The sequence below is a fragment of the Watersipora subatra genome, chromosome 3 (genome assembly GCF_963576615.1).
Source record: "Watersipora subatra chromosome 3, tzWatSuba1.1, whole genome shotgun sequence".
NCBI classification, from domain to species: Eukaryota; Metazoa; Bryozoa; class Gymnolaemata; order Cheilostomatida; family Watersiporidae; genus Watersipora; species Watersipora subatra.
Genome location: NC_088710.1, coordinates 16,074,692 through 16,090,134, shown reverse-complemented (window position 1 = coordinate 16,090,134; position 15,443 = coordinate 16,074,692). Strand labels below are relative to the sequence as shown.

Below are 15,443 nucleotides of genomic sequence, written 5' to 3'. Positions count from 1 at the left end.
CGTACTGACTCATACATAAAATGAATAAGAAACAAATTTAGGTGCTGATTGAATAATAACCTTACGACTTGCAACTCAGACGTTGATTCAAGACTGTTGCTAGCTTAAGATTAGAGGAGAAGGAGAAGATAATTCACAATAAAATACGGCAGATTAAAGAAAGAGCACTTTTATTTTAAATTTGTGTTCTCTGAAGTTTTATTTTCCGAGATATTGATTTGAAGTGAGAGATTTTCTTGTTTTTTACAAGACAACCAAGAAAGGACTTGACGTGCAAAAAAGGTTGACGTGCAACAAAATTCACATTTCAGTTATTTGGTAGCAAAAGATTCACCACATCTTACTCCGTGGTGATGTAGGTGCAAAATATGTGGAAATGTGATTACAAGCTATTAAAATCTAAAAAACGAACAGTTAATCGCAGCCATCACGAAACTGCCGTAGATTAGAATACTTTTCCAAAACGGCTCAAATGGGACGTAACTGAACAAGATGGCTTCTGTTTATACTTTCATGCAACCTCATTTGTGGAAATATTTTCACAAATATACTACACACATTTAATAAAACCATGTCTATTGTCCTTACGCATCTGTTTCATCATCATTGTAATGCTGTCATTTCGAGCACTGATATCTCAAAACCCACTGTAAAAATTTGCTTAATTTTTCAACCTTAGCTCGAAGGAGTGCATATAATCCTGATAAACATGATGAGCCTGTTGGTCATATGTGATGGTCGAAAAATGCTGCAGAAGTTGTTCGCGTTATTTGGCAAGATGTATGAGTCATATGATCAGATTATGACTAAACAATTAGACCAAGCCGAAACAAAACTGTAAACTAGCGAGTATCTATATTTGGTAAAGGCTCTTCGGGGAAAACCCGAAGTTTGTGTCATAAACTAGTGCTACGAGACATTTTATATTGAGCCTTTTATTGGCCTTCCAATTTACGTGATAACATCACGTGTCAAAACAATAACCAAATCGTTTGAGTACGTTAGAAAATTAAATTGATTCCAATCTACGGCGGTTTCGTGATGGCAGCAATTAACTGTTTGTTTTTGAGCTTTTAGGAGCTTGTAATCACATTTCCACATATTTTGGACCTACAACACAGCAGAGTAAGACATGGTGAATCTTTTGATACCAACTAACTGTAATGTGAATTTTGTTGCAAGTCAGCCTTTAATAAGATAAACACGTAAAAAGGTATTAGAGGATAACATAAATTATTATTGTCTTCGCTATATTTACAGTAGAAAAAGGTTGATCAATTTTTACATAAAATTGAAAATTGATAAAATTGAAAATATATAAAAAATGAAAATAGGCCTTTCAGGTTGCTTGATTTATATTTAAATTTAAGTATATTATTTACATTTTTTCATACTACACAAATAAAAAACTTTATGAATTTCCACACCAACTTTCATATGTAATAAGCAAAACATACATTTTATAAACAGACCTTGAGCAACGTTTTACAAATAACAGTTGACCCTTGCTAAAACAGACCCTATTGGTCAAGATATCGGACAAAACAGACAAATTTGAGAATAGCAGCTGCAATCAAAGTGCAGTTATGTTCAAACAATTGATAATCAGTTTATGAAAAATTTTCGAATGTTAAAGACGCTTGTGTATTGAAGTGGTTTATATTAAAACCCTCGCAACAGTGAAATATGTTTTTTCAATCATATCATTTGTGTGTTATTCAACTTTCATGATGTAGAAAATAATTTTATATGATTTTCAAATATGTTAAAAAACTATAACATAAGTTGAAATTAGTTTGAAGCAGTAACCGTTTATTATTCAGTAATACATACTTTGTGTGAATGGAAATTCTGCAATCAATTTTCTGTTGCAGGAGTTGTCTAATCTTCATGACTATTCTTAGAAATCTTTGCAGACTAGGAATTTTGCTGCAATTTCCATTCACACAAAGTAACACAACCATAAACTCGAGCTAGCGCTCAGCATTCTGAGTAAATATTTCTGTGTTTAGACATAAATCAAACTTCTTTTTTCACCATGTCTTCAGGAGGCCCCCATAAAGTAAGTATTTACAGCATTTTTCGTGTTAAATAACTTTCAATATTTTCAATATACCAGATACAGAATAGTATAAAGCACAGTGTATAGTGCAACAAGTATAGGCCCTGATTAATGGGATTATATACAAAGCTATAAATAGACATATTGGTTAAACAGAATAATTGGTTAAACTGAATCTCAGACCACCCCTATTAGCAAATTTTAATGAGGGTCGACTGTATGTCTTCTATTAATATTCATGCCGTCTCTGCCCTTCATTCTTTAGTATATCTTATTCGTAATATCAATCTCATAATCAAACTCTAGATGTATCTGTTGTAGTTGTAAAAAATTCAGTGTAATAACTTACAACCAAAAGAACACAAGATAGGAATATGCTTTTAGTAATACAATTTAGTAGAGAGCAGGTGGAGAGAGAAAACGACTCACGGTGCTTGAGTCCTTGTGGTGTACTCTTTGAACTCGCTGTCGTGTATTGTGAAGAAAGGTCTGTAGTCTGTATTATATTTCAGAGGCCATATAAGCCTGTAACATAGACATATTATAGTCTCAGCATCAACTAACCAAAGAGAAGACAACTACTGATTGTTATGTGAGATTTATTAAGCTTACCCGACTAGAGCTTGTACAGCCTGCGCGCTGCAGCTAGGAGAGGAAGCCATCACCGCCAAAGGCTACAAGTAAGATAAACTGGATAATTGCGTAAATTAACAAGCGATATTGATTGCTTGATCAAGAAACTATGCATTATCTTTAGTCATTTGACAAGCATTTATCTGCCTGTCAAATGACTCAAGAGAAGAAAACTCTTTCAAAGCACTGAAAATGCCAGAAACACTTGTAGTTTTAGCAAGCAAGAACGTTTTCTATGTTCATTCTAGATGACCATTTGAGTTATACAATCATGTGTTAAAATACTGCGATTAACAACTGAAGCAGTGCATTGGACTAAACCAATGAGGCAAAAACACGCAGGCCTATATAATATAACAGAATAATAATTCGTATCTCCATATACTACATACGATACTACATAGCGGTTGTGAAGGTTAAAATGTTCACAGAATCAACAAGTATATAGCTAAAGTTCTTTCATTAGTGAATATTGTGGGCGTAACCATTCAATGCTACCGAATATTGCCTGTTGCTTTTTGCTTTCCCGTTGTCCAGTAAAATTAATATCTCACTCTAATTATTACTACTCGTAAAACTAAAATACTAAAAAACTGAAACATTAAACTTTAAAATTTTTAGTCAGAGGAGTAAAAAAGACAAACAGAAAACAAGAGGTTGCTAAAATATAAGCACAAAATAATGTAAGAATATCATTTTAGGATGACAGGCTATAGTTCTATGATGTCTCGAACGTGTAATGCAGGTCTTCGCTATAATATATCATAAAAAAATCAAGAGGTTTGGAAAGATTAGTTAATATTTCAAGGTGCTGAAACAATAAATACGCAACTATTTCCAGTACAATTTGGAAGCAGCCCATTGTCGAGGAGATAACTTCAGCTAGATCTCCATGTTGGCTGGAAGTTCAAAGGTTTAAAATTCTGATCTCATGGTTACTAAAAATAAAATTGCGAGTCGACTACAAAATTTTTTTCTATATTTTCATCAGCTCCAATATTGATTAAATTGGCTAAATAAAACTTGGAGAAGTAACATTTTTTAAAAACTCTTCATTTAGTAAGCTTAAATATTATTTTATATTTAGTTTATAATATAATTAGTGCGTATATAACAAGTTAGCCACAAAACAAAACAAAACGTGTGAGGAAAAATACAACAGCAGTCAGAAGAGATTCTCCAATAGTGCTCATGCAGTTTTGAAAAGCTACTACACGCAACAGCAAAAACTAGATTTTCAACCAACATTACTTTTATCGGACATGAAAAGCTAATAACGTTTTTCCTCGGCCCTAACTTGTTAGAAGACGCGCTCACAATGACAACAACAATGATAACTGCCAATACAGAGTTCAAGGTTGAACTATTACGAGGCAATCTAGAATGTGCGCGCACAAATGACTCCCATGAGGAAGATCAGACAGACCTCATGAAGTGGAAAGCAACAATAGCAGTCTCACCTCCGAACAGAGTACGAGTTCCCAAAGAAGTTGGAGATGGGCGAGTACAGGCTGGTATATAGAATATGTATTTGTTTCGTGAATACTTGGAAGTATACATGTGACTAAATTCTCTACCTGCAATAGATGACAGCTAAAACATGAGCTAATTCAATCTTCACTAAAATACACCAAAGCCACAATTGAAAGTTAGGGTGAAAGATTCCTTCGCATGAGATTTGAACTCATGTCGTTCGGTTTAGCAGCCCGACACTCTAACACCTGCAGTAATCTAATATATTCTGACATTTCATAATAATTGTGCAGATATCTGCTGTCTGTGCTTTATCAACACACTATCTCACAGCACAGGACTGACAGGTACTAGTGGCAACTAAAGTTGAAACTTGCAGTGAACTCAACAAAGGTTCTCTTGTATTTATCAAAAAAGCATGAAATATTTTGAAGGGTTTCTAAACGTATATAAAGCCTTATTGATATATTTGTGAATAATAGCCTCAATACTTTGTCACAAACATTTCAATATAATACTACTAAGGCTATCATAGTTGATATCTAACTCAGTAGTTTACTAATCGTTGCTCCTTCAGGACTAGCCCTTTAGTTTCTAAAGATATCTCTATAAAACCACTTCCTTTTTAGACAAGTTTCACTTTTGTATTGTCAATATCGTAATTCTTAAAAAGTATATTTAATGCTGAAAAAAATTCAGCTTTGTTACATTTGATGCATTCGTCTTATCATTAAATCATTAACATAAAATCTTTTTTATTCCCTGTAGGGTAACTATGAAAAATATTCTCAAGAAATGCTTAGCCAAAACTCCTTTCCTTTTTGAGAAAAAGCAGAATTGGAATGTCTCACACATATCTAATCACACACTAAAACAGCGTGTATGAACATCAGACATCGAGCCATAACCTGATGATGAGTGTGTGATGACTCATATATACAACTGACTACAATGAACTCTCCAGAAACAATGTATCTACTAGTGCTCTTCATTAATCTTTGCTATAACTCAACTCAGTGTTTGTCTTTTTGTACATCCTATGTCCAGTTATAGCAATTAAAATCAAGCAATGAAAAATCCGTATCACAGGATTTGATCTCGGAACCTCCCGTTCAGAAGACGACATGCTAACAAGCTACACGAGCTACTATGAATTCTTTGGACAGATAGTAATTATCTGGGTAATAATACGCATAGTGACTCTGTGTTACACGGAACGTCACTAAAGCTTGCTCTCATAGCTCTTATAAGTAAGTTCAGCAATACATATACTAGCTTACTCAAATTAGTAAATGGCAACTACATTACCTGCAACTGTTTATAAACTACTTTTAATACCCGTGCAATGCCAGGCATTCAGCTAGTCTTTAGTATAATTAGAGCCTTCTGTCTGTCCAAAGCCACAGTGAGAGGTTAGATAAAAGATTGCACCTTATGGGATTCAAACCTATGACAATGGGCTCCACCACCCGGCATGCTATCACCTGCGCCGATCAAACACCTTCCATGTATTTAGAATAATTGTGTACATACTTATTCTATGTGCTTTATAGGCACACCTGATCATCTCTCGCAGCACACCGGACTGTCTGGGTACTGGTAGTAGTAACCTTTACTATAATAAGAGCCATGTCTGTCTGTCTGTCCAAAGCCACGCTTAGAGGTTAGAAGACAAAATGCCACACGTCAAAGGAACTCAGATACAGTACTTTTCGGAATACTAGCCGCTACTTTTTTCTGACGATTTGAGCCACGCGGCTTATATAAGGGTGCAGCTATTCTGTGGCTTTTTTTTTACCGCTAGGGCGCATTAACCAGAATCTCCGGTTAGTGCGCCTCTAGCGGTGAAAGAAAATACGAAACAATGCCTAACGGTACTGTTCCGTTAAACACTAGGTTAAAAAACGTCGGTTAATACGAAACAGTGCCATTAGGCACTGTTCCGTTTTAAACAGCAAAGTTGCTGCAGCGTTAAAAAGCCCTGTCTTGAGTTCTGCGACCTATACAAAGGTGCGGTCAATGTATTGTTTTATTATCACTTTTTGGAAAATAAAGCAGATGCCGCTTATATAGGGGTGCAGATTATAGTCCGAAAAGTATGGTATTCAGCTTCTCAGACAAACGTGATACCATCTGCACCACTCGATCACCTTTCCACATTTGGGAATACTTGTAGAGATACTTATTACACCTGATGTTCTCTTACAGCACACGGGAAGGGTACCGTACTAGTAGTAATAATAATGTATTCACAGTCAACCAGTTAAAACACAAAAGTGGAATCTGTTAGAAGCGTCACCAGGGAAGAACACCTTTTCTTTTCAAGCATGCAAGCCACATTCCACAGGCTAGCATGCAAAGGTTAAAAAGAACTTACAGGAGAGTTTGGACGAGGAGACGGATATATTCCCGTAAGCTTATCATTGCAGCCCGGAATCCTTGCCTGGATGACTGTACCCATTACGGGTAGACTGAGTTCTTCACCAGCGATAGGTGCGGGCCATTGATCTATGTCGTGGCAGGCTACAAGCGATAGGCAAGATGTACAAGAGTCAGTAATTAGTATACGATGGTTAATCATCTATATTGAATGATACACAACCACTCAGCTGATGAAACTGGGCTAAGTTAGCAAAGCAATTGTCTAAATTCACCTTATCAAAATTTGGGAGTTTAAATAATATTCACAAAGTTCCCATACAAACAGCTGATTGTCTACCAGAGAGACTGCTGATGCAACACAGAAGCATCTTACTATTTTATCTAGTCTATAGCCTCTGATACCTTACTCATTTTATTATAAATACTGTTTTAAAGAACTTAGGCTTAATTTCATGTCTCACGCTGTAGATTACAAATGCACTGCTTCACTCCGTTTCACAAATTCAGCATAGATATAGTAGCTGCCATTCTGATTACCTGCTTCTAGCCCGGGTTCTCCATTTTCAAAAAACTCTGGGGCTATAATGTTGACTACTTTGGTGAAGAGATTGATGAATGGAAGCATAGAAAGGACGACGACTGACTGCAAGAAAAACCTCCCTAAGTGAGAGTGAAACTGAGAAAAGCATATACGCATATATACATACATATCTATCTATATACATACATATATATACCTCCATATATATACATACATATACCTATATACATACATATACCTATATACATACATATATATACGCATATATACATACATATCTATATATATATACATATTTATACATACATACACATCTATATATATACAGTACATAGATACATATACCCTAGGACACTTATATTTCGCTAGTATTTAGTTTCGTGAGTTGCACACAGAGTAAAATTTCGCTGCAACTTAATTTTGCAGCTCTGATGAGTGCGAAAATATAGTGATGTGAAAATAAATACAGTGGAACAAACAAATTAGATTCCTCAGGTCCGGTCCTCTAGTAAAAAAAGTTTTTATATTTGCGACTAGTTTGTATTTGTAACCCGCAGGTATAAATGTATGGCAGAAATCGATAATTCAACGTGATCGCTTGCTGCCATTTGTTTCTTGGACTATCAATGACGTCTCGGTCCTTTCCGTCGTGAGCGATATGGTACCAATATTAGATCTCAAGTATTTATAGCAAGCGATGGCCATGGCACGTTTTGAGTTCACAATATTTCAAATTTTAAAAAAATCAAATACAGTACATGTCTCATAAAAAAGAAAATAGATAACAACCAACATCACAACCAGAACTGTATAACATGGTTGGACCTGGTGAGGGTTGTTATCGTTTTTGGTTGGCAGTAAAATTCATCACTACAATAAGTATTATTTAATTGTATGACTTCACCTACCAGACTTTCATCCTCATCAGTTACAAATTCGGTGACTAAACTGATATCATCATCTTCTTCGTTTGTCTTGGCTTTTCCAAAAAAACTTGTTATCTTAATTTGCTTTGCCATGCTGCTCATTCGGTGTATTAACGAATTTACTAGAAATTTCCCAATGAGCTCAATCACACACAAAATTATCTGCATTTCTAATATCACGATTTTGTTGTGGATATCAATGAACTACAGGGCCGTATTCCCTTGGACAGCTGGCCGGCTAAGACGCCCCAACTTTTTAGGAATTTCATAGTCCAACGGCTATAGAAAGGTTTTTATCGCTGTAGAATATCACTTTATTCGAAGCCATAGATACAAACATCAACTTTTAGTAGTTCTTAGGCGTCATTATCTTCATCAGCGGCAAAATATTCTTGTTAACGACTTTTATAAAGGTTTGCAAAATATCAAGTTTTAGCAAACATCTGCTTGCCCATATCCTACTTAATGAACTTGAAATAAAATCGGCAAAAATGATCTTTGTTAAAACGCTTAAAAGAAAAAGATGTCTTCTTTCTGAGCTTTTTAACTGCATACAAGTTTTGCCTGTTTTAATTTTAAAACGTTTTGTCAGTCACATCAGCTAAAACAAAGCAAATCTCAAAAAATAGAAAAATGTTGATACTTGCCAATAAAATTTTTTAAAACTTCACGTGAGAGGCCCGGCTGAGGCCCTACATAAGAGAAACCTGTTGGGGGCTTACACTGCCCCCTCAACACCCCCAAGTGTTCATAACTAGTCGCCTAACATTAGCCCCCCAACTTGCAACCAGTGAATACAGGCCTGTGTAGAACATAGCTATTTAATTTCGAATTTTCGCTAGTTCGTTATGATAGTTTAGTTTCTCGCATGAATTTTTCGCGTGATGATGACTCCGCGAAAATGCGAAAGTTAGATGCCGCGAATACTTAAGTGTCCTAGGGTATATATATACACATCTATATATATACATACACGACTATATATATGTACATACATATATATACACATATATATACGTACATATACATATATATATATATACAAAATGTATATATATATATATATATCTATATACATATGTATACATATACCTATGTATACATATGCATACATATACCTACATATACAGTATATATATAAAATAAATATAAAAAGTGTGAAAGTTTGATAAAACTATTACTCAAAGTTTCATGTAAAAACAATCTTCAGATACAGTATTAACATAGCAGTTGAAATATACTGTTTCCCTCACCTAAAATAGATATAAAAAGTGTAAAAGTTTGATAAAATTGTATGACTTAGAGTTTCGTGCTGGTGGTAAAATAACATGGCCTCGTCAGACACTGGTGATAATTAGTGCCTGTTGGTTCTTATATATTATTATAACCAAATAATCCAAGGTAAGCTAAACAGTTAAAGTCATTATAGATAATTATAAAGGTTGACATTTAGAAAGCTTGAATTTACTTAAATGGCGGCAAGATGAGATAAGACCTTGTTTGTGGTTAACCCTTTCGCGGGCGAATTTTCAAAACTAAATCAGACTCCCATGGGCGAATTAATTTTCCACAAAATCAATTTTTTTTAAAAGGTTCATACACTTTTCTGTGTGTTATTATGTGCATATATCTATGTTTAAAGGTGCATATGTATACATGTATATGTCCATAGGCAAATATATATATTATAAACAAATAAAAATGTATAACATAAAATATATGCTTTTCATAATAATTGTCTATTTACGAATGATATTTTCGAAAGCATTCTCCTTTACAAAGGCCCACATCACAGTCTTTGCACCATGTACTTATTCGTGTAACAAAGAGCTTCCACAAAAATGTATTTCCTGGATTGACAGGCTCAAAAAACTTTTCAAAATACTCTACTGGTTGAGCATCTACTGGAGTGAATACTGGGCCTGTCAATGCAATAAACTGCTGAATCGTAGGAGATTTATCTCTGTTTATGTTGGTTATGTTCTTCCAGGCACTGGCATCACTCCTACTCACATCCTCATCATTACTGCTACCAGCCTTTTCATCACTGTCACTTCCAGATGTAAAGTCATTCCAATCACAATTCAAACTTGATTCACTGTCATCTCTTGCTACTAAATCTAAAAAATTACTGTGAGCTCTGAATCTCTTAGTAATTTCGGTACTAGTACTTGCTTTATTAGAATAACCTCGGGATGTTCTATTAGAAGTCGCCATGACGGTAAACTAAAGTCAAACTCTCAAAAAATTCGGTAAATAAAATCTAAAACCGAAGCAAGAAAAATAAAAGTTGATAAATTATTTAGAACAATTTTCTAATTTTTTTCGAAAGTTTATTTATTCATCACTGCTAAAAACGATCGTTTTTTTTCAACCTTAAAGTCAATTTTTGAGGCTAACCGAAACTACTATATCGTAGCTTGCTATTGGTAAAAAAAGTAAACAAAAAATGGCATTTAGCTAACCAGAAACTGCAATAATAAAATACGTTACCGAAATGACAAAAACGTCGCACTGCCCATTAGCAGCCGTATCGCAGAGCGACAAAAACGTCGCTCTGTCCGCGAAAGGGTTAAGACTAGCCATTTCTGGTTTGCATAGGATGTTTGCCATGTGACTGCATGGCTAGTAATATTATCTATCAGGGCACTATCAGATCCAACAATTCGACCGAAACTTACATCGATCATGTTCAAAACAAGGCATAGCAATCATACCACATCTTTTCGGCACCAAAGTAAAAGGCTGGCAACCGAGCTCAGCAAATATGTTTGGCAGCTTAAAGACAACGACATCGAATACAACATCGACTGGCAAATAATCACCAAGGCCGCTGCAAACTATAATGATAAATATGTGTGCAACCTTTGTATCCTATGCAAACCAGAAATGGCTAGTCTTAACAACAAGCGAGGTCTTATCTCATCTTGCCGCCATTTAAGTAAATTCAAGCTTTCTAAATTTCAACCTTCATAATTATCTATAATGACTTTAACTGTTTAGCTTACCTTGGATTATTTGGTTATAATAATATATAAGAACCAACAGGCACTAATTATCACCAGTGTCTGACGAGTGCATGTTATTTTACCACCAGCACGAAACTCTAAGTCATACAGTTTTATCAAACTTTCACACTTTTTATATCTATTTTAGATCAGCTCAGGAAAATTAGAGCACGTTTATAGACTACGTGACCATAAATACAATTATTTTGTATATAATATATATATATAGATATATATATATACGCAAATATATGACGACACAGCCTGAAATAAACGGAACCTTGTAGAGCTAAACTGAAACAGAAGAAACAAGGTCTGCTGGGCACGAGGACCTACTATATTTTAACATATCAGTAGCATTGCTTATATGAACAGCTGGAGCTTGCTAGACTGCGTGGGATTCAACTTACGACTTTCCTGGCTATGTGCCGAATTACCCTTAACCTACAATAGCTTGTAATTCATACTTACTCATAATTTACAGTCATCAGTACATTACACTCATTCGCCACTTACACTTTCTTGTTACTTACACTTACGTACTCATAACTGACACTTGCTCACTACACTCATTCAATAATTTAAAAAATGCTCTTCTATGGCTACATAAATGAGGCAGCAGAATGAACCTAGAATAGCAACCAGCTCCATGCCAAGCCAAAGGAGCAGGTACCCTGTCATAAGGGGAGTAGGCTCCATGCCAAGCCAAAGAAGCAGGTGCCCTGCCATAAGAGGAGTAGGCTCCATGCCAAGCCAAAGGAGCAGGTGCCCTGCCATAAGAGGAGTAGGCTCCATGCCAAGCCAAAGGAGCAGGTGCCCTGCCATAAGAGGAGTACAAGGAAATGCACAGAACAGCACTAGATTTTCACTATACCTTTTGGAAGTAGCCTCTGCGAATAGACTTGTCTTTCCTTTGTCTAAAATAGACATACCCATAGTATGTCCCTCTCTCCACCTGTTAAAAAAATTGCAATTCAGACCAATGTACCGACACGTGAATCACACAAACACTTGTGCAAAAAAAGAAAGATGTACTACACACCTGGAGAGATACGGCTGCATGCTTGTTGTATGTCCGGAGAAAGGAAAGTGAATCAGAAGAGCGAGATTTGAGGCACTGTCTTATTCTAAAGTGGTATGATGTGTCACCCATACATCCTAGAACAACTAGATATCTTAGAGCACCTGCCATTGATTGTCAATGGAACACTACATTCAACACTTTTTGGCAACAACTTCCAATTAGTAAAATAGAAAACAGTTTGAATAAATGGTAACAAGTTAAAACATACTATATTAAATATTAAACAGATTTGAATAACACAAGTAACTATGCATAAAAACAAAAATAAGTAAGTTCCTTGGACAGCATTGCATAAATTCATCACTTCCTGTGATCATACAGACAGGAAAAAATTCACAGTTGACATATATATTAGATTTTCCTGTCAATAAATCAGGCAAAAACAAAATTGGCTAAAAACAGAATGCACTGAAATAAGAAATACGCCGGTAATAAAACTTTGATATGTACTATGGTAAATGTTACATAATTGTTTAGTGACCACTGCAACTGAATGAATATTTTGAGTTAAGACATACCTGAATTTGAGTCAGGGAAGGCCAGGTAGCAGATGTTCGCCCTCTACAATATATATCAGCCTTTATATCACATGACGCTACCGATTGGTCACATTTTTTCCCAAATCACACATAAACCAGTGAAAGTGCAGAAAATTAATGCATGTAAATAGAATGAATATATTGGCATTTTATCCTAGACAAGCTTTGAATATTTGTGTCAACAGGCATCTACATATGAATTTAAAGGAACCGTCAGTTTGCATCTATGCTAATACTAATATCTGCTATTGGTAAAGTCCATTATAACAGTTTTAATGTGATTTGAAACCAGTGATCATCTTTAATTACAGTAGCCAAATATTGGGATGGGTAGGGAGCTTTCCTGCCAACCATGTTAAGATATTCCGCTATATTCTTCAGACTAATGATGGTACATGCATAAGAGGTCAAGGACAAAAAAAAGATTTACAATCTTGCAAACTATACACTGAAAATTTGTGCACAAGAATTATTGTTTTTGTTTAAAAGTCCCCTTTCACATGTATCTAATCAAAGCAGTAATCATAAACATTTGCATTTTTAGAGATACTCATCAATAATGTTAACAGATAGCCAAACAAAACCGGCATTGTAAGTTGACCTTGACATTAAGATTAATATTATTCTCTTCAACTAGTAGGTATGAAAAGTTCTGAGCTTATTAAAAATGTCCATAAGATTCCAAACAGTGGTCAGAACACTCAATGTTTTCACCAATCATAAGAGTTGATACCAATTATAACTATATAATATATAACTTAAAACTGCTTTAAAAACTTAAAAATTAATATTATTAATTGAAAAGTATGTAAAAATAGTATAATGATACTATAATACTTAAATGATGTTGCAGCAGATAAAAAGAAACAATGATATCTATGTGCCAGCTAAGAGGTTCTAATCTGATACACAAATGAAGAAAATATGATCATCACATAATCTATCCTTTCCTTAACTATATACCCCACAAAAAATTGTTGTCTGAGGCTGACAATGTTAAACCAAGGCAAACTTGAAACTTTCACACATTTCATGCGATCGTAACCATTGTAACCAGCACTGAAGACAACTATTTACCTCTGTATCTGAGAGAGTCACATGTCTTGGGTAGATTAACTGTCAAATAAAAGAATACCTTATTACGACAAAAATAAAACAAGTGCTCATATAGAATAGTCATTTTAAAATTAAACGTGCTAACAACTAGTACATATTATGGTGCTTGGCATGACCAACTCGGGACTGGTATATAGTTTGGCAAGGTTCCAAGGCTATTGTTTACACCGTATGGTTTTCTATTTTTATATAATCAAACTGTTTCATGGTGAATACTCAAGGAAGAAGCCGATGTCTGAGCATTGGAGAAAACACGCCATGGTTTCACAAAATGTTTCAACTAGAAAGGTATGCAAAACACTGAACAGCTTTGGCCCATATATACGTATTTGAATCTTGAATAAAACCACTGAACCATTAATTCAAGTTAAAAAGTAATATGACATTTTTTGGTAAAGAGAAATCACTTTCAACTTAAGTTTATAAGAGAGTTGAGAACTTGTTGTTTCTCGCGGCACCAGTTGAACCTACATTTGAAAATTGGTCTCTCAACAGCAGTTATAAAAAATAATCATTCTAATGGTTTCCAGTTTCTATTAAATTAAATTTTTGGCAGGCAAATAGCCTAAGTTATTTGTTTTTTATCTGTAGATAAAGAACAAATAAGCTAGCCTCCGTAGACCATACTCCATAAGTCTTAACCTTAAGCTTAAGTGACAAGAACATCTAAATAATAATTATTTTTGCAATCAGTTTAATTTAATAATATCTAGTTAAACTGCAATTGACTTTTAATGAAACAAAAACTCATCGAGTTAATTAATCAATGGTTATCACAAAGATTAAAACACATCGCAACATTATCGATGCTTTATAGCACATATTGATTCTTTGATAGGGATGCCAGTTTTTAAACATGTGTATAAATTCACATAACGTTCTGTGTATATATCTACGGTAAACGTTTCGGAGGATCCAGCAAAATGTTGCTATACGTTACTATGTAGTTTTAAAAAGACACTATAGCCATTTGTATGGTATAACTGTAAGTGAGAGTCAAAATAACTTTGAAAACTTTGAAAAGTTGACTTGGTTGCCGATATTACGGAAAAAACATAATTATTAACACCTCAGTAAGCAATTATAGACTTAATCTAGTAAAACCGTGCAGCATGTGTAGATATAAAGAGTTGAGATGATGAAGGTGAGACAAGCTACGGTTAAACATCGATTAGACTAACTATACCTCTAAAGCTTGGCCAACTTCCAAGTCGAATGTAACAATACAAATGCAATGTATCCAATGAGAAAATTTATCCCAAGGCAAAAGAGATGATTCCTCTGTTGCTTGATGAATATCTAGATGATCGAAAGTGTCAATTAATGGTAATTTTGGAAGCTTTTTGTCAATATCTTCTGTTTCATTAGTCTCCATATCTAGGATTGAAGGTCACCAAAGGTCAATAACTCCTCGATAACAGCCTCAGAACATCGCAAAATCGAATACACATTGCACGCTACATTTGTGTCGACCATAAACAGCAATAATTATCATGAGTCTGTTCGATGAACATTGGTATGATTAAATAGATCTCGACATTGTTAAACTGCTCTTTAACGCGATACCAATGTAGAACATTACAACATATTCTACGACATCAGTCGCTATTTAAAGTCTATACATCGCTCTACTACCGTAGATTTAAACAAGGCTAGGTTTGCGGGCAGGTTAAGGTCAC

At 34.8% G+C, this 15,443-nt stretch overlaps 1 protein-coding gene across 4 annotated transcripts in view; it reads right to left on the bottom strand.

The window, feature by feature from the left end:
* The window catches only part of LOC137391915 (protein DENND6A-like), a 34,259-nt gene extending 19,112 nt beyond the window's left edge, over positions 1 to 15,147 (bottom strand). For all 4 annotated transcript variants that reach the window (XR_010978186.1, XR_010978187.1, XM_068078472.1 and 1 more), the window contains exons 1-10: positions 14,951 to 15,147; positions 13,726 to 13,764; positions 12,628 to 12,670; positions 12,068 to 12,183; positions 11,900 to 11,980; positions 7,088 to 7,193; positions 6,546 to 6,691; positions 4,156 to 4,272; positions 2,675 to 2,736; positions 2,492 to 2,587 (exon numbers count right to left, since the gene is read on the bottom strand). Coding sequence is in view for 2 of the 4 variants with exons in the window: in XM_068078472.1 (XP_067934573.1) it covers positions 2,492 to 2,587; positions 2,675 to 2,736; positions 4,156 to 4,272; positions 6,546 to 6,691; positions 7,088 to 7,193; positions 11,900 to 11,980; positions 12,068 to 12,183; positions 12,628 to 12,670; positions 13,726 to 13,764; positions 14,951 to 15,139 (995 nt within the window). In the remaining 2 variants the exon portion in view is untranslated. The remainder of the gene's footprint in view (positions 1 to 2,491; positions 2,588 to 2,674; positions 2,737 to 4,155; positions 4,273 to 6,545; positions 6,692 to 7,087; positions 7,194 to 11,899; positions 11,981 to 12,067; positions 12,184 to 12,627; positions 12,671 to 13,725; positions 13,765 to 14,950) is intronic.
* Between the last annotated feature and the right edge of the window lie 296 nt (positions 15,148 to 15,443).